We start from the raw sequence: 25,792 nt of genomic DNA on the forward strand, positions 1-25,792 counted from the left end.
GTATTTAAATAAATACTTAACCTTTATAAAATGTATAAAATTTTGAATAATGTTTGATTATTCACAAATGCTTATTAATCCATAGGAATTAGGTTTTAAAATTAGAAATTATTTATAATGCTTTTCTAAATAAAAGAAAAGGCTTAAGTTAGGTTAGTTAAGAAAATAATTTGAGGTTTAATCTTTTATAGATTAGTGTTAGCTTGCAACTTTATCATGAAGATGAGTTGTATAGTTAGTTTCAAAAGGTTTTGCATATTCTAACGGTGACTTGCATCATATCATAGAACCTGAAGCTCCTGAAGTGGATTTCGTGGAATTATTTGAAGAACCCCAGGAATTCGAGGAGGTTGTTTAAATTGTTCCTTTTGTAAAAGGATCTCCCAAAGGAACTAACATTTTTGTGACCCAAGGCAAGCCCCGGAGCATCTACACCTATTAATTTCAGAAATTCCTATTCATGTGTCCAAATTATTGGTTATTTCCGTATTTATGCATTAAGTCTAGAAGTTAATTGAAACCTTACTTTTATGCGTAATCCAACCTTGTTTGTAGTTCATCTTTGCCACCTATTCAAAATAATTAGCAATTATCCTATTCTTAGTAATGCTTAGATTCACCTTGGAGTAACTTTTGTCGCTCAACAACTTATGGATAATATTGCCATACATTTAAATCAAGGAAATGGCTTTGATTTTTGAAAGAAGTGGGCATAAGCTAGATATGGTAGTTCTGTCTTCTGAGATTAAATTATTTAAGGAACATTCGTTGTTTTAACCGCTGATCAAGTGATATTATATGGTTGCTTACTGCCTTTGGGAACTAGCAAGCCCGGTAGGTTAGTTGGCTCTCTGATTGGAAATGTTCTTACCCGTGCTTGGCGTGTGGGAGAAAGGTAGGGACGTAGCTTGAAACTCACATGGAGATCAGGCCAGACGTGGGGTCCCATGTGGGGGTGCGTCCTTGGGTTCGGGTAATTATGTTTTTGATCTTTGGGTATGGCTAATCAAAAGGTCATTGTGTGCAACCCGATCAGTTGTGCATTGTTGATTATTAGGTATCTCCTGCAGGATGTAAATCAGTCCAGATCGCCGCAATTCTCAGTTATGAATGCACTTGATCGTAGCTTAAGCATTGTAAAGTAAACAAGTTCAATATAATATTTTTCTTGAATTAATATTGTTGTAGATGTTTAGTTCCGCTTGATTGAACAAAATATTTTATTCACCTAGACTGGTTAGGTAAGAACTAACTGTGGTTAAAATAATAAAACTAAGATTCCACAAGTAGTAAGCTTTTCACAAAATGTTGAGTCGGCCAGTACACTATAAGGCTATCATACTCCTTGAAATTTTTATCTTAATCTATCTATACTGGTTAGACGGGTTGGTCTTGTTGAGTACGGTCGTACTCAGGGGATCATCTGTTGTTGTTTTCAAACGTGTAGTAGCAGTCTGCCGAAGAGGAAGGCCCAAAGAACTAGGATATTTTATGAGTCTCATAAATGCCCTAGTGTTGGACTTAGTTGTTTAATTACTTTACTTCCTAGGCTTGTTTAATTTGAAACTCTTAGAATGGTTTAACTTGCACTTTAAGTTTGTTTCAATCTACGGTTCGTAATAATTTGCACCATCAGTATTTATGTAAAAAGGTAATGTTTGTTGATGCTTTCCCTTCGTGGAAGCGATCCTGATGTATGGCTAAGATTCAAGTCGTGGATGATTCAGGTTATCCCGGGGACACTCGACGGACTACCGGATTTAACTGTTTTTAGTGTGTTATGAATAATTGCTAGTCCAATAGTGATTAGGCGCACATAAGCCAGTTTAAGTCGGACGGTTCCGCCACAGCTGGTATCAGATCCATAGGTTGGGATAACCAATAGATATTACTGTTTGAAACTTGAGACTCTATTTTACATGTAGAAAATGTGAGTCATAGGTGGCAGTAGTATTAATTGTGTGACTGTTTTTGTAGATGCTAACTGTTTGTTGCGTGTCGCTAGTACCGGTAGCAATTTATTAGGCAGAGTTCTATGATGCCACCACTTTTTATACGAGTGAGTACTATGTGTCTGAAAGCGCGTAGGAATCGTTGCATCATAGTTGCATTGCATATCTTTCAAAAATTTTGGGTTTAGTGAGTGCCTTTAGAGCTAAACCAGTTTCTTTGGTAGATGATGAAGGAAGGATACACACATCAGGATGGTTGGACCAGGGGTATTATCTGGACAAACCTGGTTTTACACAACTATTATGGAGACTCTAAAAGATTTGGGTTTCAAAAAATCCACCATAGTATTATTGGAAGGAGGGTACTTGTTATAAGACTTGCTGCACAGTATATGTGCATACTCTTGATGTTGAATCCCATCCAGATTGGCACCTGGAGGAAGTATGGGAAACATGCTTCGAGTTTGCTGATACTATTGAGAAGGCCGCTATGACAGCTCTGACTGACTTATGTGAGAAAAACAAGCTAGAGATTGGATCCAGTCCAGCGAAGTATTATCCTGTTAAAAATCAAGATGATGGTACATGGAAGCGGTGTATAAAAGCTTTGAAAAATTCTTCCCGGGTGGAGCACAATGTTGTAGCGGCTGTTTCGGCAGATTATATGACCTCTATGTACAATCTTCATCAAGCATGCCAATCTGAGTATCAGAATTAGAGGAAGAGAAATGAAGATTCAAGGATGAAGGAGTTTGGTTTTAAACATGATCTGGAATTAAGCAAGAAGGTAGCTCTTGCACATGAGCATAGTATGGAGAGGGCTATGAGGGAACAGTCGAGGAAGCTGGGACAATATGAAGCAGAATTGAAGGAAGCCTAGGATTATATTGATATTAGTAAGAACACTTCAGTGATGTACCGGGAAGCCGTAGAGGCGAATGTGAGCTGACTGGAGGCTGAAAAGTCATTTTAGTGGGATGGGATTTTTTCTCTTCGACTGGCCATGGAGGAAATGTAAGCTCAGATGCCTGCGCATAATTGGGTAAATGCACCACCTCCACCACCAGTAGAGCAGCCTCCGCCAGCTCCTGTAGTAGCCGAAGAAGAGGTGGATATTGTTGGTGGTGATATGGGTATGGCTGAACCGGCAGCTCAGGAGATAGACATGCATGCTTATGAGAACCTTGATGGCTTTGATGTGAAGATGGAAGAAAATCTAGGGGGAGTTCATATGGAGCCAAACCAGTTTGCTTGGGCTAATGCTAATGCTGATGGATTTGATCCTGAGGGACATGGAACCGAGGAACAATGGGAAGCGCAAGGTAACGATAGTGAGGAGGAGGAAGAACCTACTGAGATCCAGGGAAGTTCTGGAATGAAAAGTGTGTCTACTTCATCCTCATCATCTTTGTCCAGTGAGCAGAATGTTGAATCCGAGAATGAGAATTCCATCAACCAACCCCCACCTCCTGAAGTTGGTAATGAAGTCAACCAGGGACCCATCGTTCCATCGGGACATGTTCTTATGACAGTTGATCAGAATGCGCTACAAGCTGCTATGGCTCACTTAGGGATCAATACCACGGAGTTGGGTATTTATCCCTATGGTGGTTAGAAGATGTGTGTGGTTGAAAGGACAATGTTTTGTACATATGTAGTATAGGTGCAACGGGGTTTGGAATAAGACTGAAGAACATGGTGGTGTACCATGTTGTGTGGATAGCAATGCTAGTTGTATTATATGGCTTGCTGGAGAGGATGTAAAATATTTGTGGTTGTTTTTGGGTTGTTGAACCACTGCTGATGTAACATAAATAAGGGTTGTAATATAAGTAGGACTTGTGGATAGCATATGTTTGGATGTGATGTTTTATGGTTGACATGCATGGAATGTATGCCTACTTAAGTAAGATGCTGTCAAATTACTGGATGGAAGTTAATACCATGTTAAAAATTTTGTAGAATATCGGCTCCAAAAGGACATCAACCCTCTAGGTCAGGAGCTCACGATGAAGCTCCACCACCAGCCTCCACTTTGGCAGATGCTATTGCCAATCTCATGAATTTGGGGCAGAGCAAGCTTGACTTCTGAACATGATTGTTCAAAACTCTAGAAATCAGTGGGGCCGCCAGGAATCGGAGCAAGGTGTTAACTATACCAACTTTTTGGAGACCTGTCCCTTTATCTTCTTGAAAGCAGAACATCCAATTGAAGCAAATGAATGGCTTCGGATCATGGAGCGGAAATTCCATGTGATTCCATAATGCACGGAGACTTAGAAGGATGAGTTTGCAGGGCTTTAGCTCCAAGGTCCTGCCGGTACATGGTGGACCGGTTATTTGGCTAGGCAGCCTGCTGGGAGGATAATAACTTGGGATGGTTTCAAGATGGCATTCTGTGCCCAGTTTGTGTCAGAGGGCATTATGAGGATGAAGCTGGAGCAATTTCTGAAACTTCGACAGGGGAACAAGAGTGTTCTGGAGTATACAAATGAATTCAACCATCTAGCCCAGTATGCTCCTAAGCACGTGAGCACTGAGTCTAAGAAGAGGGACTGCTATCTTTGAGGACTTAATGAGAAGATGCGTGACAAGTTATCCACATGCACCTTTGCTAAGGAAAAGATGAGAGCTTTGGACGAATCTCTTAAAAAGGAGGAGTCCTTAAAAAGGAAGAGCATTTCTTTTGGGGCATCAGGTAGCGCTCCTCAAAGGATGAGAGTCATCTATCGAGGACCTCCTCGACCTGCCTACAGGCCCAGTTTCAGCAGCAGCCACAGCAGCAGTGGGTTGCCAGAAACCCATATAATGCTCCTCGTCCGGCAAACCCACAGTTTTCGAGGATTCAAAACACCCCTACTCCTGGAAATTCGCAACCGTGTTATAACTGTGGAAGGACCGAACACTTTGCTTGGGTTTGTTGTTTCCCCAAGCCTGGGGAAATATGAATGTGAAGGCTCAAACCTCAGGCCAAAGATCTGGTCAAAAGTTCGTCAGGAACAAGTTACTTAACACCAAGACCGGACGGGTTCATTACATGAATGTTGAGGAGATTCCAGAAGACGAACCAATTATGCCCAGTATGTTCTTTATCAACGATCATCCTGCCATGGTTTTATTTGATTATGGTGCCTCGTATACTTTCATAAGTAGAAGTTTTGTGAAATGAAATCAATTAGAAGTGCACACCTTGAATACCAAATACGCCATTCAAGCCACTGGAGCCACCCGAAACACCAACCAAATAGCTTGCAATGTGATCCTGAACCTAGATGGCAAGAAAGTGGGTGCAGTTCCTTTGATTCTAGAAGTCCAAGGCATAGATATTATTTTGGGGGTAAATTGGATGAAACAATATAAGGTTCTGATTGATGTGGACAATCGGACACATAGTTTAAAGGATATGCAAGGACATCCTTTCCAACTCCAATTACCTACCTGTCAATGTTTTGACCAAATGGTAAAGAAAACGAGAACAGTGACTTTAGAATCTATCCCAGTAGTAAATGAGTTTGAAGTGTTTTCCCTGAAGAACTTCCTAGTCTACCGTCGGACAGAGCGATCGAGTTTACTATTGAGTTAGAGCTTGATACTGCTCCTATCTCAAGAAGGCCATATCGGATGCCACCTAAAGAGTTGGCAGAATTGAAGGTTCAGTTTCAAGAATTGCTAGATAAAGGGTTTATTCAACCTAGTACATCACCTTGGGGTTGTCCAGCAATCTTTGTCAAGAAGAAAGATCACACTTTGAGGTTATGTGTGGATTACCGCCCTTTAAATGCAGTAACCATCAAAAACAAGTATCCGTTGCCACGGATTGATTTGTTGTTTGACCAATTGGCTAGAGCTAAAGTTTTCTATAAGATTGACCTCCGGTCTGGTTATCATCAAATCAAAATCAAACCTGAAGATATTCCAATGACAACATTTTCTACCAGGTATGGGTTATATGAGTACTTGGTCATGTCCTTTGGATTGACAAATGCCCCAGCGCATTTTATGTATCTCATGAACTCAGTGTTCGTGCTGGAGCCGGACAAGTTCGTTATGGTATTCATTGATGACATTTTGGTGTTTTCAAAGAATGAGGAAGAACATGCGGCATAGTTCTGAACAGGCTTCGGGAACATCAACTTTATGCTAAGTTTAGCAAGTGTGAATTTTGGATAAAGAAAGTACCTTTCCTTGGACATGTTTTGTTAGAAAAAGGCATTGAAGTTGAGCCAGGGAAAGTTGAGGATATATTGGATTGGAAACTGCCAACATTTGTCCATGAAGTGAGAAGTTTTCTTGGAATGGCCAAGTATTACAGAAGGTTCATTGCAAACTTTTCCAAGATTTCCATACCAATAACTGAATTATTGAAGAAAGAATTAAATTTGGATGGAATCTAGAATGTGAAGAAGCATTTCAAATGCTGAAGAAGTTATTGACCACAGCCCCAGTGCTAGCTCAACCTAACCTTGAGAAGCATTTCAAACTAGGTTGTGTGCTTATGCAAGAAGGAAGGGTTATTGCTTATGCTTCTCGACAATTGAAGCGACATGAAGAGCATTACCGTACTCATGATCTTGAGCTTGTTGCCGTGGTTCATGCCTTAAAGATATGGCGACATTACCTTCTCGGAAGTGAATGTCATATTTGTACGGACCATAAGAGTTTGAAGTATATCTTCATTCAATCAGATGTGAATGAGGCAAAGAAGATGGTTGGAACTTATTAAAGATTACAAGTTGGAAATCCATTACCATCCGGGTAAGGCTAATGTAGTGGGCGATGCTCTAAGTAGGAAAGTTCAATGCCACTGCATTACAACCAAGCCTCAAGACCTTATGCAAAGAATTGGAAGATTTGAATTTGAAATTAGTAATGCAAGGTACTCTTTAAAATATTACTTTGCATGATACTTTAAAGGAGTAGATAGTAAAAACTTAGAAAGAAGACAAAGGAATGAGAATTCTTCGAGATCGGGTAAGCAAAGGTGTAGTTTCTTGTTTCACCCAAGATGAGAATGGGGTACTCTATTTCAAGAATAGAATAGTGGTACCCAAGGACATGGATTTGAGGAAAACAATCCTAGATGAAGCCCATCTATCAAGATTTACTATTCATCCAGGGAATAACAAGATGTACTAAGATTTAAAGCAAATATTCTGGTGGATAAGGATGAAACGAGAAATAGCAAGGTATGTGTCTGAATGTGATACTTGTAAAAGGGCTAAGGCAGCGCTCATCGAGAAAACGTGGTGCTTCTAGTTTGATAACTCTTGTGTATAGGAGCAAGCATAGCTTATATATGTACCATTTGAATTTTCCGTTATGCCTTTTTGTTTCTTGAATATCAATCGGTACTTCGGTAGTAGAACAACAAAGGTTGGTACAGTGCGCAATTGTATGTGGAATCATTTGGAAGCCTTAAATTGAGACTGGGTGGAGCTTTAGAACTTCTCACAGCTCATAGAGATATGGTTATGTTGAATTGAACCCTAGAGTTTGGTAGAAAGTGGTTGAGAAATACTCAAGTGCACCGTTTCCCTTTTGTTATTCTGGATTGTTTACTTACACGGTGCCAAATGGTGATTGCCCCTTGTCATCTGCTACTGATTTCCTGAAATTGGGTAGAAAGTGCCTGACTGATACTGAAGTACACAAGCATTCCTTTTGCTATGCTGGATTGTTTACTTACATGGTGCTAAACTGTGACTGTTCCTTGTTTCTTCTGCTCCTGAAATTGTGTTGTAGTGTTAGGTGACTTGCGATCTGGGAGCAGATCAAACTATTGTTGCTTTTATTTCCGTGATGAGTTGGACCACCTTCCGTGTCTACTAATCTGCTGCATACCTTTTCCTATTTGCAGTTGAGAATCCTGCTGCTAATGAACCCCTTCTGCTAATAAAGAGAACTTATTATTACGCTGCTCCTGCAGTAAGTCGACCAAGGGTGGGCGCAAGGTGATCGCACGGAGAATCGCCAAAGGCAGGCACAGACTTTCCGTGTAGCGAGGCCCCCGTAGCAGCTCTGGACGTTTTTCTTCACAGCAGATTTGTACTGTTCTTTGTATGAAACCTTAGAGCTTCAAAAGTCGATTACCAACCCTCTGCTGAAGGCGAGCCCCCAGAAAAATCAGCAGACCATGTATGGAATTTTTCTTCTTATGAAACAACTGTTCCGCGAAATAAACTGTTTGTTTCCACCCCTGCTGTGCTCATTGTGTCGCTGTGTGCCGCTGCTGTTGCTGCATTTGTTTGTTGCCGTACCAGCTCTGAGCGCGCCGTGCCGGTGCTTGTGGTCGCCACTTGGGCTTGTTTCAGTTCCTGGTTGAGTTTGAGTGGTCCACTGGTCCTAGTGATTAGTGAAGTAGATGGACCTGTTAACATTTTTCTTTTGCGATGCGGTGATGATGCTACCATGATAGGGCTGGACGCGTTGCCCTTGCTGGCCCTGCCCGGCGCGCTGCGGTGGCGGCCGCTCATCGGGTCACGCTCCTACCTTGCGCGACGTGGTGCCCGAGCCTACGTCTACGTGTACGTGGACGCCCGAGCTCTCCCCTGGCAACCACGGCTTTGAAGCTGGGGAGCCTTGGGATACCTTAAACTATGCTCGAGGAAAGGAGGCGACGCGCTCATCGCCTCATCGGTCGTGTATGCCTTTGGACGCATGCGGCTCCATGCTTTCCAACAGGGTTGGCACTTGGCACCCAGCGCTGGAGCTGAGGACCCTGAGCTCACACGTGTTGCGGTTAGGTCCCAACTCGTTGGTGCTCAGGGGCTTCCGTCTGCTGCGTGGGAATATTAGCTGAATATGCGTGTGCAGCTACTTCATTGATGTTGTAGGAAACGGCATGTCGGCATTGTCCTTGAACACGGCCCAAGGTTTCAGCTGGTTCATGGGAAGAAAGGGAATTTTAGTAGAAAAAGAAATCGGTATCGAATGCACTGCTCCCTAAGGCTAAAAGCACTTGGTACATTTTAGATAACGCAAGGTGCCAAAGCATAGCTTTGACCCCTGTCCACTGTTGATTTGTTGGAATATGGTTACAACATCCAATGAATTTATGATATCATACAAGTGCATTTCGATACATGCTTTTTCACCCTTTTTTATAAATCCAACTAGAAGCATGACCACAGTATTTGTGTTTTGGCTTTTCGCGACTGGAGGTCTCTAATTGATCATGGAAATTAATCGCGTTTCCCTTCTTGTGATTCATTAGTTTTGCGGTTTTTGCATGGTATTTTCTCCTGAAACATTTTAAAAACTGCTATCCGAATATTAAGATTTGAAGGGCAACAACAATTTAGAATTTAGAGGCTCTTCAAAATGCAATAATGTGGAGAAAGGGGAAAGCTTAAGCTCGGTAGAATACAGATGCAAACGCAAAATATGTGTACGAATAACGGTTTATATTGAATTGAAAAACACTACACTCGGGGGAGGAAAGGAAATGCCCAAGCGAATGTTTCATGAAATTTAGACCTTGTATGTTGCAATTAATCCATAATTCATATAAATAAGCGATTCTCCAACAATGTTAAACAGGCATTTAAAATGCTTCACCACAAGTTCTTTTTAAAGTGGTCCAATCTTTTCAAACTTGTTCTATTCCCATTAGTTACAATTACAAAGATGCCCCTAGCCGCTGCCGCTTGTTTAAAATGCTGAAACCCCGACACCTCACTCGCACCGCACCGCCCCGCCGCGCAGCCAGACAGATGGCCTCCTCCTCTTCCTCCTCCTCGTGCCCGCTCGCCCCCAGGCCAAGCGGCGGCTCCCAGCGCACGACGACGCGCGCCAGCGGTGGCGGGCTCGGTCTCGGAGGCGAAGCAATGGCGCGGTGTGCTGCGGCGGTGAAGCGGGAGCCGGAGCCGGAGCCGTGGGCGGGGGAAGCGGAGGCGGCGGGGTCGGTGGCGGTGCTGCCGCGGCCGGTGGAGGAGCCGCCGATGCCGGCGCCGTTCGTGGCGAAGACGTACGAGATGGTGGCGGACGAGGCCACGGACGCGGTGGTGTCGTGGGCGCCCGGCGGCGCGGGGAACAGCTTCGTGGTGTGGGACCCGCAGGCGCTCGCCGTCGGCCTCCTCCCCCGCTTCTTCAAGCACACCAACTTCGCCTCCTTCATCAGGCAGCTCAACATCTACGTACGTATCTCTCCCCCCACCCTAATTTCCGACTTAGGAGACTCGTTCGTTCTTCGAATTGCTTGGTATATGATTTAGTTATTATATTGTTGCTGCGCTCCGTGCTGTGAGCGGGCGCTCTTGCGGCGACAGGTTTTGGTTATCTCGTATGCTTTGTCTCCCTTGAAAGATTTCTAGCGATTCATCGGCCCAGTTGCTTTCGCCGTTACACGTTGTTGTCTGATCGATGTTGATCATAGTTGTCTGAAAAGGCAAGAGATTGAAATCTTGTTGAAATGAATACATAACATGTATAAGCTGCCTGAATTTTGTGGCTGGATCGTGTTAGCAAGTGCGTGCACATCTTGGAACGCTGGTAATTGAACATTGTCTATTTCTTTTTAGTCTGAATTGGTGGCAGTACCAATATGGGGGAGGGTGCACTGGGGTGCCTTTTCTGGTTTGTGCATATTCTGAATGGAACCATGGGTAGTTTTCAGAGGTAACAATTGAATGATTTAGAACCATCCCCATTGTCATTTTGATCCATTTTTCTTAATTTGGGCTGTTGGCTGTAGCAGGATTTCAGCGTCATCCTGAAAATTGAATTGGTCGGCAATATATATAACCGAAATCCAATTGTGATGTAGCTGCATTTGTGTATACAGAGAACATGTTTAATCATGCCACTCAGTTATGTTCACCTAGAACCTAGACGAGGGATTAATCTTTGGTGACAAGTCAAATGTGCTTAGATTTCATCTGCTCCACTATGACTGTGTTTCACTTATGTCCAGTTTCTCACGTTGCGATCTAAGGTACTCATGCTATATATTGCCTAAAATAAAGATGATAATATGCTTTTTGCTGGGCACAACAAGTGTCCAAGCAGTTGGCATGTTGTAATCAAATTCTATTCCGCTGCTCAGAAGTAGTGAACCTCATGACCTGTCTGACTTTAAGCAGTTAAAAAGCGAAAGGTGATGATGGAACATGATCTAACTGAAATTTGTTTTTTTGTTTGTCCTTTTGATGATATGGAGCTCCATTATTTTTAGTATGTATCTGGCCTTCTGTTTCATGATCTATGACACTTCCTTTGTTTTTATGGCAACTAATTACAAATTGCTGTGTGTTTGGTTTATTTATGTGCTAAATTGCAATGCCATTTTAACTTATTTTTCTTTTTTTTTAATCACAGTTAGATATCACACAATATGTAATTGGTGATTTGGGCTCATAGCAGATATATTTTAGAAAAAGTTGAAAAACATTGTATTACAATCCCTATCCATAAAACTTTTGGCTTCCTGGCCATAGTGGCCTGATGCTGATGTGGGGTAGAGAAAGGTTGATTGTGTAACCATTTGTCCAAATGCTAATGACTCTGTTCCTGTTGTGCAGGGATTCCGGAAGGTGAATCCAGATCGTTGGGAGTTTGCACACGAATCCTTCTTAGCAGGCCAAAAGCATTTGCTGAGAAAGATCAAGAGGCGGCGCGCTCCCAAGCCTCAGATGGAAGCGCATCCAAGAAACGGAGCAAGCATTTGTTTCAAGCAACCCAAGGATTCCGGTGAGGTAGAGAGTTTGAAGAGAGACCGTGCAGCTCTCAGGGCAGAAGTCCTCACGCTGAAGCAGCAGTACAGCAGCTGCAAATCTCAGCTCGTTGCCTTGGAGGAGAGGATCCTGAACAACGAGAGGAATCAGCAGAAGGCCATCGCGTTCTTCGCAAAGGTGCTCAGCAACCCAACTTTCGTGCAGCAGGTCCTGCTCAACTATGCCGCGAACAAAGAGCTGTATAGCACTGCGAAAAGGAAGCGGCTGATGGAAAATGAAGAGCAGCGTGTCGGTACACTGAAGAATGGTTTAGAACCTACATTGGCGACGGAGGCAAGTGCTTCTGCTGCTAGCAGTGATGGTAGCGCGGTCGCAAAACACGAGCCCATGCCCGAGTGGAATTATCAGGAGATGGACAACATTTGGGAGGATGTATGGGACGAGCTGGACGCGATACCTGGCGCTGAAATGGACCAAGAAGACAAGGCCGCAGCTGGGTTCGAAGTCGAGGAGTTCACTGGACGGCCTTGTGGTTGGGTTGATGACTGCCCATATCTGGTGGAGCAAATGCAATTTGTGGAGCACTAGAGGATGCAAAAATAGCTTGATCTTGAGAGGGATAGTGGATTGTTCATATTAGGACTCTGCCACCTGAAATTTCGTGTGTACATCAGCCAACGAGCCCAATTCAAGTGGCATGTCTACTGTTGAGTGTTGACTCGCTCACTTTACTGTCCATAGCGTCAGCTCTGAGAACATCTAGCTCGAATATAGTGCCAGCTCTCTGGCTCTGCAAGGCAGTAGTTTGTAAAAAGTTTGGTGACAGTTTCTTTTTTTCTTTTCAGAACTTGTTTGTTGAATGAAGTATAGTATCGTGTTGTTGTTCTGTTACCTGTTCAATGCCGCCGAGGAAAGAACCACTCTATAGGGAACTGAATCTGTTCAGCCTTTTTGTCAAGCGAGACTGCGAGAACGGCTGTCTGTCGGTTTCTCATGCTCATGCAATTTGGATTTTTCCTTGCAAGTTTATGAAGGGGCTATCGTTTTAGCTTCGCTGGCAAATGATTTGTCAAACTGGCGCGAATGAATCGTCGATTCATCTACCGGCGCACTGCAGGTACAACCCAGTAGGAAAATTTGGCTCGACCTGCCTAGATGGACGGCAACAACCTACCAGAACCGACGGCTTGTGGCTTGGGAGCTGTGGTACGAATAAGAACAAAAGAATACATTCTAAATAACTTAAATATTTTGGACACTATTTAAAATTATTCATGCCTCCCTAACCCTTGCAAGCGTTTACCAGTGGGGGGCATGATAAACAGTCGTCAAACCTTGCTTGGCTTCGAGTCTATAAGATTTCCTTATGAGCTCATATTTCTTCGTGCAGCCTCATCGTCACATGTCTTAGCAGTGATTAGTCAAATGATTGTATGGTCTAAAATGCTATCATATGATACTAAAACGTTGTTAAACCGAAACAGATTGATTTTCACTTATTGAAACATAATGGATGAAAAATACAACTTTTTTTTTCAGATTATGATCTCATAGAAATTTGGAAAAGCAACAAATGGGCCTAGTGGGCTACTCTAACAATAGGCCCAGTAAGACGAATTGCGTTTTTTTTCGGTGGGGGGTGGGGGGGGCGGCGGCGCAACTGCTTGTACCTGTGGCCCATGCTAGTTGCCGCCTCCGCCTCCCTTCGCGATGCCTTTTTCCCCCCTCTTCTCGTCGAGCCGCCGCCGCCGCCGACGGCGAGCTTCTGCCGGTGAGGCGAGCCGCCGTCTCGGACCCTAAAACCTATTTCCGACACACCTACTCCCTTAACCATGGAGGACGCCCTCGCTACATCGCCTCTGGCGCCTCCTCCTGCCCCCCTCGCCGCCGCTGCCGTCCTCACTCGGCGGCGGTCGCACCTTGACAGCGCCTCTTACCGCACGCTCTCCCGCCTCTTCTCCCACTGCCTCCACCTCCACCCGTCTCCCCGCGAGGGCACCGCGCTGCCCGAGGCCGAGCCCGCCGCCGCGAACCCTACCGGCGGGGACTCCGGCGATTCCCTACAGGTGCCCAGAGGCGCCGATTTTGATCCTCTGAAGAATGTGGAGAAGGAGGCGGCGGATGCGGGAGGCCCTCCGCTCTACGGGACCGTCTCGCCAGCAAGGGAGCAACCGGCCGCGGCGAACCCTACCGGCAACCCTTGTGAGGCTGGGGCTCCGCAACGCTCACATGATGATGCGAACGAGGTAGTTGCTGTAGAAAGCACCTGTGTTAACACCGGAGCTGGGGTCGACGAGTCGGGGATTGGAGCTGAACTGGTGGATGTGGGGGACGATGCTCTGAAGTCGGTGAAGGCTTGCTTGGAGATGACTGAGGTTGATGAATCCGTAGAGGGAGCATTGGGTAATGAAGATGGGCAGCTACTGCTTGATGCGATGATGACCAACTTCACGGGGCTGATTGATGATGTTGGTGCTGGCGTGGTACCAGCGCAGCCTTGTGTGGTTTCTGGAGGCGAGCTGCAGAATAGCAAGGCATCTGAGGATTTAAACCAATCAGTAGGTCGGATTGAAGACGGAGAACCTGTGACCAATTTAGATCATGAGCTGAATGGTGATGGTGGTTTTGAGGAAGGAGAAATTGAGGGGGAGTTTCAGGCTTTGGATTCAGAAGAATCCGGAGATTCCGAGCTCGGAGACAATGATGACTCTGAAGAGAAATTGGGTGGTGATTCTGTTAGCAGAGGCTCAGGGGCGAACAAATCTTCTGATCATGGCACACAGTTTGGGAATTTGCACTCAACACCTGAAATTATAGGAAATGGTCATCTTACACTGAACAATGATGGTGTCAGGGGTGGTGCACAAATATCTGTTACCAGGGCTCCAGCTGTCAGTTATGATGAAATTGTGGATTGGAATGGGACTCCACTTCCTGATAATATGGTATTGAATACATCGCTCTTTTTTATAAACCAATATTGGTTTCAAGCATTACTTATTTGTTGCTTCTTCTGTGTAATGAATTAATAACGTATTTTCCAGTTCGTTTACCTAGTGAGGTTTTCAATGTTTCATGTGATGCCAATGTTTACCCATATTGAATTCAGTAGCTTATTTTTTACAAATCATACATGTCTTGATTTTAAATCCCACACCTTACAAGTTACAACGATACAACATTGCACTCTGTAATAGGAGCACAAAACTTCATGCTGCACATGGCCGTCTTTGTGCCATGATTACATTACGTTCTTCTCTGCTGATTTTTTTTTGGCTGGATATACTGATTTTCAACATCTGCTCTTCAAATCTATTACAGGCTCCCAACCCTGGGAAGAAAAGAAAACGCTCTATGACAGAAGAGAGGAAGGCTAAAAAGACAGTATGTTATGGTTTTGGCACCATTTGAATTCCAATCGCTATTGTATGAACTGTGTCTTGTAAAGTGTAAAATTTGTTTTCTAATGTTATTGACAATTGATGTGCAGGAAAATAAAAGAAAGAAGCGAGCACAGCAACGGATAGCTGATGGAGTCAATAGACCAAAAATTCAACATGTTATGAAGCCAAAAAAACCTTGCCACTTCTATGACCATGGGAAGTGCCAACAGGTAAGTTTTATCTAACCAACCTAACTTATTTCACTTAGAGCATATTGTGTTTTTCATCTAGTGCTGCTTCACTTTTTACATTTTCTGCCTTCCTTTAGGCTGAAAGTTCATCTATGGTTGATTCCTTTGTAGTCATAGATTGCTAGTGGTCGAGTCATATCAAATGAGAAAGAAATAAACCTAAGTTGTTTGATGTGTATAAATTTCTATTTCATGCTCAGTGGATAATTTTTTGTCGATAGTTAGAGAATCTGATTTTCTTTTTCTCTTTTGCAGGGAAATAAGTGCAAGTTCTCCCATGATTTTACACCTTCAACAAAATCTAAGGTATTTATGTTATCAAATATATCATTTGGTTGTAGTGTTTCTTGTGCACTACAATTATACTGTTATATGTGTAGTGAGTTTTGTATGGGGGTTTCTCCTTCAAGCTAAACCTATTCTCCAAAGCCATCCCTCAATCCGTACTGAGTTACGGTCCTATACGTAGGATGTAGGAATAGGATACCAATTCCACCCACTTAAAAAAGGAAAAGAAAAACATGAGCACATTTCGTTCATACTTACGCATACTCTATATTTCAGCAAGGCTCCATTTCAAACTTGAGCAAGATAGTAAAAACAGAATGTCCCTACTGATGCTTACAATTAAGGTTTTACACAAAATTATGAGTTCTCTGAGCTCGCATGATACATCAAAATGCATCTAACTACTCTTGGTTTTGATGCATGTCATGTTTTTCTTACACCTTTTTCATTCTTGCAGCCCTGCAAGCATTTTGCGTGTGGTTCTTGTTTGAAAGGAGATGATTGTCCATATGATCATGAGTTGTCAAAGTATGAATGCCATAACTATAAGAACAATGGCATGTGCATCAGAGGTGATAGATGCAAATTCTCTCATGTGGTACGTAATTGACCTAATGTTTTTCTGCCATTTTACTTATTTAAGTATCGCCTGGGATATTTTGACTGCCATTAAATATTTATATACAAATTTCATTCTTTATCAGATGCAAACTACAGAAGGTACTCCCACACAAGATGCAAAGCCATCTGATGCTTCACTGGCATATGAGAAAACAAACCTCAGAGAGCAGACAAGCAGCCAGAAAACCTCAACAGTTCACAATGGTGAACCTGTGACATCTGCTCCTACCAAACAACAGTGTTCCATCCTAAAAAATCTGGCTGGCTTCTCGATCAATTCTCAAAATGTGTCTAATCGTATTCCAAAGGGTGTACAGTTTCTTCCGATTGATAAAAGTGGATCAAATTTGAGCAGCCTCCGCCTGGGTGCTTTGTCTATTGAGAAGCCTAGGAATGCAAATGCCACTCAACATCAGTACCTTAGAGAACATGAAGCAGAAAGGCAAAAGATCGCCAAGCAAAATGGCCAGGAATCACTGCTTGATGAGAAGAATTCATCAAACGAAGCAACTGTGCATCCATTTTCAGACCCAAAAAAAGCTACTTTACCTATTAGTTCTACTGCAACATCAGTACATACTCAGCCTGAAGTCTCAGAGGCCTCTAGGATTTTGCAGGAGTTCTTGTTTGGTGCTGGCAGTTAGCGGAAAATAGCCTGAAGTCTCAGTGTGCGCTATTCTGCCTTTTGATACCTCTATTTTACACATGTTTGTGTTATATAGTAAGTCGATACAAATTTTCCGGTTTTAGTTTACATGGATTGAGTTCATGCCCATGATTATGCGACTCTTCTGATACTGTGCCTCCATTTTCCTTATCACAACTGCACATTGTAAGTTTATTCTACACAGATACATTTCATTCTAGTACGAAAATTAGTTCACGAAAGGGGCTATTGAGGTAGGCGCGCCCCAGGCGCTGGTGCTAGTTATATGGAGCACATAGTTTCTCACAGTGGATGTGGTTACTGGTTGATGAGCCTCCTTGAGTTGGTACTTGCCTGAATTAACTTTGACTTCAATTGTAGTGAACTGCACTTTCCAAGTCATTCCTCAGTTAAGACGTGGACTTTATACTTTGCCCATCATGCAATTTATATGAATTTGAACATAATATTGATTCATGAATCAACTATCTCCATGTTCTTGCCTTCATTTTGGTTGATATATATTATATTGACTCGTGCATAACTCTTCTGATCAAATGTTTTTTTTATTCATGGTGGCTATCCCATGAACGACAATAGGACTTTGTAGTTGATTCCTTGTGAATATTGGTTTAATGGTGAATTTATCTGCAGGTTTGGCACAGAAACCTGGCGTGATTCATTTGTTTAGATGTCATGGAGAAGTTGAATTCCAATTCACGAGATAGCGCAATGGGGCTTGAGGTGTCATTATTTGATTCCTAACAAGGACTGTTTTGTGAGGCACCTCTCCTGTCAGGTGGGTTTCGTACATTTCTTTCTGTTTGAGTTGTCGATTGAAAGATTCTTCCCCATGAGAACATACTGTGCGTGGGCCAATTTTCTCCTGCTGCTTTGCTATCAAGCTTCTGCCTTGCCCTTAGAAAGAGTTTGAGGAAAGAAAAGTGATCTTGTCAACTTTTTTCATGCCAGGAAGCCCAGATTCCACCATGCAAGAGCTTTACCTCGGTTGCCACATGAGAATGGCAGGCACCTAGCAGGGCTGCCATTTAGTCTTGGATCATCATCATGATTCCGGGCACATCTGTGGCAGACTTATGGGTCCTTTTGTGGCGACCAATATTAGCCTGGTGCAGTGCATGGTCTGGACTTGCATGCACACGGTACTCCCAGGATCTCTGATCCTATCTCTCTGTGTTCAGAATTACTTGTGAACTAGCTGGAGACTGTGGTATGCCACGTCAGATGCTGGAGGGCCCAGGTATGAGCTGGACTGTGGCTGTTGCTTAGTCTCAAATCCGGTTTGGGAGTGTCCCGTGGCTACCTGCTGTCGAAATCTCTGCTGATGTTGCATCAATTGATTCATGGTCACTGAGAGGACTCACATGCTGATTCATCACTGCAGCTTGCCATGCAAGCAGGCATGTGAGTTGTGCCGTCCTGCTGGGCACTGTCACATGACCAGGTGACTATGATGCTATATCTCACCGGAACAGTCAGGTCTGTTCCATGGATCATATGATGGTGTCATCTCTCTTGGAACAAGTTGCCATCAGCAGCCAATCTGCATCTCGCATGCTGTTTCGCAGCGTCGCTGCTGCCTCGTGTGCGTGGAAGGAGTGGTTAAAATGTACTAGTAATTGTCACTTGATTTGTTACGAAGAATCTGAGCTGAGGTAAGCCGTGGTTCGTTCCCTTGATGGCAAAGTATTACTGCACCCCTGAAAGCAACTGACCCGGCATTATGGTCTGGGCGACTCGTGAAATCCTCGCATCTGAGAGTGAGAGCAGACTGAGCAGCTACTTTGTCGCTTTCCCTTTTCATTTGGCAAAGATTACTCGTATACAAGTCGGCCAAGGGGCCATTTTGTCACCTCCGGCACACCTGCGCCGAGCTCCAGAACAAAATATTTCCATATGTAGCTACAAGGTGTTCCTCTACAAGATCTTGAAAACGAAAAAACCTAGCTGCCTTCTTCAAAATCTCATCATATTTGACGGTTGCTTGTTTAGGCTCTGTTTGGTTCTTTAGTCCGGACAGGACTAAGTCTGTCACATCGAATGTTTAGATACTAATTAAGAGTATTGAATATAGACTAATTATAAAACCAATTGTACAGATGGAGGCTAATTTACGAGATGAATCTATTAAGCCTAATTAGTCTATGATTTGACAATGTGATGCTACAGTAAACATGTGCTAATGATGAATTAATTAGGTTTAATAGATTCGTCTTGTGAATTAGCCTCCATCTGTGTAATTAATTTTATAGTTAGCTCATATTTAATCTTCCTAATTAGTCTTCGAATATTCGATGTGATAGGAATTTTAGTTCGGACTAAAGAACCAAACCGGCTCTTAATCTTGCGCAGCCAACATATTGAACAGTTGATGCAGGGTCGATCCTTTTCTGTGTTTTTTTTCTCATTCCAGTCAAAAGTTGATTGAACCAGTAGGTGGATGCGTCCTATTGGACTCGGCTGCGTTTGTTCCATAGCCGCAAAGTGAGCAGAATGCCATGCTTACATTCCCCTTTCCCGATAACCTTAGCCTGACAGCGCATCTCGTTCACACTCCTCAATCTGGACTTGCTGTTGGACGCCGTTTTGTTCCTCGTCTTTTCTGGCATCCTTCGCCGGCGTCATTCAGGCTGACAAACACAACTCCTCAGCTGGCTAACAGGGAAAACTTCTGCATTCGTTCAGCTAATGTCTGAAGACCAGGCACCCTCTAAATTCGGATTCAGCTTGAACAAGCCTCTGGGACGCCTCTGCTGCAGTTGAATCCCTAATAGGATGGCTACTGTATGTATTGTGTACTTCACTGTTCCTTAGCTGTTTGTGCTTTGACTGCTGAGATCGGATCTGTAGTGGCCGTTGCTAGAGAATGAGGTTTGTTCATGACTTAACGTCTCTTTCCCAGCCTTGTCAGACAGCAGCAGTAGTAAGCACAGTTGATACTCAACTAAATATTTAAACTCCTAGAATCTAAAGGCTTGATATCTTCCTTTTTTTACCTACTTAATTGCATGCCTGAATCAGGGTCCCGATTGTTCATGTGGACATGTGGGCTCAGGTTAGTGTTAGAGCAACGATCAGCAGCTGGTTAATCGCCATCGCGGTCGCGGCTTATAGGTAAGGAGCAGGAAGAATTGGGGGGCTAATTATGGGGCTTGAGACCTCCAGATCTTGGGCCTTTTCAGTGCCATCTAGCTCGTGCTGTGCTGTGCATCTCTTTCCTGATCCTGTATTTGGTGAAGACCTGTCGGCCTCCTGCTCCTGCACGAACGGAGGCTTATCACCCAAGAATCTCCAGAACACGATGTCGATGGAGGCGACTAACATGATCCTTGAACCCTGGATTGTGCCTTGTCCTCATGCTCATCCATACTTCATCTCACAATCTGCGCAAACACTCGTGCTTCTGCTCACCAAGGTGTTGTATATGCCTATCCTTTTTTTCCTCATGTTTTGGCACATGATATCTTTCTGTCCAATCGTACGAGATAGGTAACAAACTATTTTTGTATCTCAGCAGTTTTGTGTTTTGCTTGGATGATGACAAAATGTGCAATTCTTTCGCCCAGGGGAGCGTGTGCTTGTGCTGTCGATCAGATTTGTATTCCAGCTTTCATGGCTCCTGTTGCCTGAGGGGTGTTTGGTTCCCTTTGCTTATTTTTAGCACGTGTCACATCGAATGTTTAGATACTAATGAGGAGTATTAAACGTAGACTATTTACAAAACCCATTATATAAGTGGAAGCTAAACGGCGAGACGAATCTATTAAGCCTAATTAATCCATCATTAGTAAATATTTACTGTAGCAACATATTGTCAAATCATGGACTAATTAGGCTTAATAGATTCGTTTCGCCGTTTAGCCTCCACTTATATAATAGATTTTGTAAATAGTCTACGTTTAATACTTCTAATTAGTATCTAAACATTTGATGTGATGGGTGCTAAAAATAAGCAGGAGAAATCAAACCAAATCCTAAGCTTCCTTCTCCCAAATCCCAATTGGTCGACCTCCATCTCCCGGATTCAAAAACTACGTCTGCAAGAGGGGGGGCCGCCTGTCCTTTTCATGACATAGACATGCTTATATTCGGGCTCATAATTCGCGCCTTGACCGCCTTTTTTTATAAAAAAAATCATACACGATTAGAATTTGAGTACATTGATGCTGATATATTTGGGCCTACCTGCAAATAGGAAACACACAAATATTTACTATGAGCAGTTCTTCATGGAACCAGCTAGCATGCAAAATTGTGTGCATTGACTGATGACATGTATTTCTGTTTCGTGTGTATGATGCCTGCACAATTTTGGCTCAACTTGCAAGGATGGAAGCATTCCCTTTGGTGCTGACTGCCTCTGTTGGCACACGATGCCAAACTATCTGCTAATCATTGTCGTTGTTGCTCATGTGGATGGATCTTCTTTTTGGTCTTGTTGTGTTGGGAAAAAGGCTGGATCTAATCTTTCTCTGGATCGATGCTAAAGAGCTGCACGCGACTTTTGCTGCTGCAATCTGTCAATGATGTGCTGAAAAAAGGCAGATCAACAAGTCGTGTAGTGGATGGGTGCCTTTTGCAGCCCAAAAGGACCAAAGCGAAAGACAGCGAGCGAAGAGATACATGTGCTTTGGTATTGGTATCTTCAGTTTTGTCCACGGTGTAACAGTTTAACATATTGGACTGAATGATTCTTCCATGGGGTTCATGATCAAGGTAGTAAAAGTTTGTTAACCTTTAGAATTTACTCCCTCCATTCAAAATTATAAGTCGTTTTGATTTTTCTATATGCATAGATATTATTATGCATCTAGACGTAGAGTATATCTAAGTGCATAACAAAGTATATAAATCTAATAAAGCTAAAACGACCTATAATTTGGGACGGAGGAGTAGTTCATAATTCAAATAACATCTGCTTTAATTAAAGGAACTCCCACTTGTTTTTTCTTTAGAAAAGAACAGCGGGAAGTAAGAAAATGGTAGGTCTGTTTCACCGGGGCAAGTCAAGTCAAGTGGTACCTTGCAGTGTTTAAAATAGAGAAACTAGGCAGTGCCTATACGTCAGGCAGAGTAGCGCCGGTCCGCTTAATACTAAGCGTTTTGTCTAGGTGTTTTCCCCCAATTTTCTCTACATTTAGGTTTTATAATGTGCCATGTTATGTTTATTTTTTGGTGTTAATAACCAAAAGTACAAAAGCCTAGTTGCAACAGGTAAGCGAAGCCTAGGTGCTTGCCTAGTGGTTTTTCAAACACTACTCTCCATTTTAGAAAAATGTTGAGGCAATCAAGAAATCCGCATAAGTGAATATATAACCCACGGAAAAGTGGGCTAATCCAACCAATCTTGCTTGCACAATGGAAAGAGCCACAGACTTATCTCTCCAGCGAATTAAATTAGTCAAAGTTGGTCTCCATTCGGGAGGAAGAACCAAATATAATATTTGTGACAAGGTAATAGTTAAAAATGAATGAATTAATTAGCTTGTTCAGTTGTTCTAAATATCATATATATTTAAAAATGGAATATAAAATGGAGAGAGTACCTTATTAATTGAAATAGGAAGGGGCAACGAGTTGGTAAGAGAACCATCTTTCCAACTCTACTACTTAAGGGGGGAAAAAAGAAATTTCATTGCATCTCTCTTTGTGCTTCGGACAGTTATTATAAGTGCCGAGTAGGTTTTCCGTTATCGGGCCGCATCATGGAGCACTTCCAATACAAATATACGCTTCTTTTAGGTGCTTGTATAATAATGTCCCCAAACTCAAATATTTTGGATCCCGGACTAAACTTTAGTCCCTATCCCATCGAATGTTTGGACACTAATTAGGAGTATTAAACATAGCCTAATTACAAAACTAATTTCACAACCCCTAGGCTAAATCGCGAGAGGAATCTATTGAGCCTAATTAGTCCATGATTTGACAATATGGTGCTACAGTAAACATTCACTAATGATGGATTAATTAGGTTTAATAGATTCGTCTCGCGATTTAGCCTAAGGGTTCTGCAATTAGTTTTGTAATTAGTTCATGTTTAGTCCTTCTAATTATCATCCGAATATCCGATGTGACACGAATTAAACTTTAGCTCCGGGATCCAAACACCCCCAGTTCCTGCGTGCATTGCAACTTTGCAAATTGCAAGTGCCCTAGTTCTCCAGGGTGTGACAATTGGACCCAGACCCAGGCATTGGCATCCCAGGAAGCTAGCCTCCCCTACACGCTGCACGCCGTGTGATCACAACAGGGTAGCGCATGGATAGATGAGGTGGCACATGGCATGTCCTCCGATCCGGAACCCTTTGACGCCTGTCCGGACGCGACCAGGCGCTCGATAGAATAAAACCACAGGCAACTGGCAGCGACCCACTGCCCATCATCTCGCGCTCAGGCTGATTACCTGATCAGCACTAATTAATCGGTGGCCCGATCCATCGATCCATATCTTAATCAATCAATCGCAGGGCCTCGATAGATCGACGGATGCAGCCGGCGACATGATGGCGCCAAAAAGCAGCAGCCCCAGTTCTGACCGCCTCGTGTTTAATTAAATCTAATCCAAGTGATTAAGTAATGAGCAGGTAATAACCTTTCCGGTCTGGCTCGGCCAATCTCTGCTTTGTTTTTAGGGGTTGGCCTGATGCTCCGCTGCTTACGTGCACCTACTATTATAGATGTTTTAATAAAGTATATATTTTATCTCTGCTCCGCAGAACACATTTGTAAATATATAAAAATGGTTCCGACGCGACAGTGGTTGGGCCAGAGAATCAAAGTATCCTATGTGAACTAGCCCTTGTTTTAGTTAATTGAATGTTTTTTTTTCTCTTTAACGTGGTAGATTTCGTGCGGAACTCGTCGTTTGTTCTTCACCGCTTGTCAGCTGTCACTTCGGAATGGTGAAGTTTCCATACATTCGCGCCGATGGCCCTGTGGTAGAGTGATTGGGTTCCATAGGGTCTTTTTCATGCAATTTTCTACAAAAGACCTCCATTAGTATTTTTTTATATGGCAGTTCTTATTATGGTTACTTCGGCGCAAATCCCATATCCATAATTTTATAAGAGTAAAATGCACGAGCAATCCTCAACTTGTTATCCGAATCTCTAAACTCTTAAGATGCATTTTCAGATCCTAAACTTGTCTCAAAGTGTCACATGGGTCTAAACTATCAAAAGTTTGATACATTTTATAGGGTGTTTGGATACCAGCTGCTAAATCGGATGTTCGGATACTAATTAGGAGGACTAAACATGAGCTAATTATAAAACTAATTGCAGAATCCTTGAGCTAATTCGCGAGACGAATCTATTAAGTCTAATTAATCCATCATTAGCAAATGGTTACTGTAGCACCACATCGTCAAATCATAGACTAATTAGGCTTAATAGATCCGTCTCGTGAATTAGACTCCATCTGTGCAATTAGTTTTGTAATTAGCCTATATTTAATACTCCTAATTAGTATCCAAATATCCGATGTGACAGGTGCTAAACTTTAGCGGGTGGTATTCAAACACCTCCTTAGTCCTCAAACTTGTCTTATTTCTAAACTCTTAAATGCATTCTCAAATCTCATAACTTGTCATTTGTCGTGCTTCCTCCTTGTTTGCCACATTTCAAATCTCACAACTTGTCATTTGTCATGCTTCCTCCTTGTTTGCCACATTTGCAACCACATTATGCTGGGATCATGTAGGGGTTGCCTAATGCCTGATTGGGAGAGGATGACAACATGTGCCAGAGCCGGAGGAGTATAGACAATGAGAGACAATGAGAGAGGGCGTAGCAGCGGGAGGGACAAGATCAAGCATCAAAACACGAGTTTTTTCTATCCATATTTAGATTAGTCACTCTCAGATTTAGTAGCCCGACAGTCCACCAAGGGTTACTCTATTACTGGTATGGTTCGTGGAGAGTTGACATGCCCTAGGGAGGTGCCCTTGGCCGCCTTATATAAGCTGACGACCTAGGTTTACAAGTCGGTTTGAATCTAACCTAGTTATTTGTTACATGAAAAGCAATCTGAGTCGGATTACAACAAGTATCCCGCAATATCCGGGCTAATTTGAATCGCTCGGCCTCCTCAACTTGTTCTCCAAGTATCTTCACGTCCTTGGCCCGCACGTTTTGGTCGAGCGGGCCCACTTGTCAGGACCAGCCAGTATCCTGGTCGGTGAGGATCCATGGGGTAACCATATTCCTCAAGCCCCCGAGCGATGTGTAGGCGAACAGGAACCTGAAGATATCGCAGCAAAGCTTGGAATGTGGTTGGCTGAAGCTGCGATGGCGTGATAGTGACAGAGAGGCTGCGCAGTGCTCAAAAAAGAAGAAAATCCGAGCGAACGTAGAACCATACGCGCAGAGAGAAGTCGATTGCCGAGCTAATGGATGTCGGGCATCCAGTAGGTCGAAGCGAAGGACATGGAGGGTGTCGCAAGATACACTCCATATGGAGTAGCCCCCGAGCATTGAAGCGATTAGTATAATTGTCCAATGGTAAACAAAGAAGAAAAAATTGATCCCAGAAGCAGATCCTAGTGCCCGAGCACAAGGTTAGGCAAAGCCCCCGAGTACGAGGACTGGCGGAGCTACGGAGGCACGCCAACCTGAAGTAGACGCCCGGCCCCCGAGCGTGAGCGTGAGGACTAGCGGAGCCACGGAGGCACGCTGACCTGAAGTAGGCATCCAGTCCCCAAGCATGAGCGCGAGGATCGGAGGAACCACGAAGGCACGCCGTGAAAAACATAATAGAAAACCCGTGGATTCCGTGCGGCGCGTGCGCCGCAATAACGGAAAACCTGCAGATTTTGTCGCTAGGGTTACGCCGTCACATCCATCAAAAGCCCAAGGGGCGTGGCTCTATTTTCATTTCCACTAGCCACACTCGCTTCGCCACCGCTGTTGTCCACGGAGCATACCGCCGCCGCATCCGTGAACCCTAGGCCGCGCCG

The 25,792-nt window shown here is 43.4% G+C and overlaps 2 protein-coding genes across 5 annotated transcripts; both read left to right on the forward strand.

Annotated features, from left to right (window-relative positions):
- The first annotated feature begins 9,652 nt into the window (after positions 1-9,652).
- On the forward strand, positions 9,653-12,487 carry LOC101774747 (heat stress transcription factor A-6a). The gene is made up of 2 exons (XM_004968961.3): positions 9,653-10,087; positions 11,471-12,487. Exons 1-2 carry the CDS (start codon positions 9,665-9,667, stop codon positions 12,209-12,211), a joined length of 1,164 nt encoding a protein of 387 aa, XP_004969018.2. The 5' UTR covers positions 9,653-9,664; the 3' UTR covers positions 12,212-12,487.
- Positions 12,488-13,291: 804 nt separating this feature from the next.
- On the forward strand, positions 13,292-18,779 carry LOC101775155 (zinc finger CCCH domain-containing protein 7). Of its 4 annotated transcripts, XM_022827123.1 has the most exons (9): positions 13,292-14,568; positions 14,945-15,007; positions 15,114-15,236; positions 15,513-15,563; positions 16,003-16,143; positions 16,250-16,834; positions 17,467-17,611; positions 17,785-18,073; positions 18,218-18,779. In XM_022827123.1, exons 1-6 carry the CDS (start codon positions 13,456-13,458, stop codon positions 16,808-16,810), a joined length of 2,052 nt encoding a protein of 683 aa, XP_022682858.1. In that variant the 5' UTR covers positions 13,292-13,455; the 3' UTR covers positions 16,811-16,834; positions 17,467-17,611; positions 17,785-18,073; positions 18,218-18,779. The 4 variants fall into 4 exon arrangements, with proteins under 4 accessions (XP_022682858.1, XP_004969019.1, XP_022682857.1 ...); XM_004968962.2 differs by having other exon boundaries at positions 16,250-16,998; positions 17,785-18,779; XM_022827122.1 differs by having other exon boundaries at positions 16,250-16,887; positions 17,785-18,779.
- Positions 18,780-25,792: the final 7,013 nt, after the last annotated feature.

Source organism: Setaria italica, chromosome V (genome assembly GCF_000263155.2).
Source record: "Setaria italica strain Yugu1 chromosome V, Setaria_italica_v2.0, whole genome shotgun sequence".
Classification (NCBI taxonomy): domain Eukaryota; kingdom Viridiplantae; phylum Streptophyta; class Magnoliopsida; order Poales; family Poaceae; genus Setaria; species Setaria italica.

Coding starts and splice junctions, on each gene's coding strand:
- LOC101774747 (XM_004968961.3), top strand. CDS start 9,665: ATGGCCTCCTCCTCTTCCTCCTCCTCGTGCCCGCTCGCCCCCAGGCCA. Junction 10,088..11,470: donor TCAGGCAGCTCAACATCTAC/GTACGTATCTCT, acceptor CCTGTTGTGCAG/GGATTCCGGAAGGTGAATCC.
- LOC101775155 (XM_004968962.2), top strand. CDS start 13,456: ATGGAGGACGCCCTCGCTACATCGCCTCTGGCGCCTCCTCCTGCCCCC. Junction 14,569..14,944: donor CTCCACTTCCTGATAATATG/GTATTGAATACA, acceptor AATCTATTACAG/GCTCCCAACCCTGGGAAGAA. Junction 15,237..15,512: donor ACCATGGGAAGTGCCAACAG/GTAAGTTTTATC, acceptor TCTCTTTTGCAG/GGAAATAAGTGCAAGTTCTC.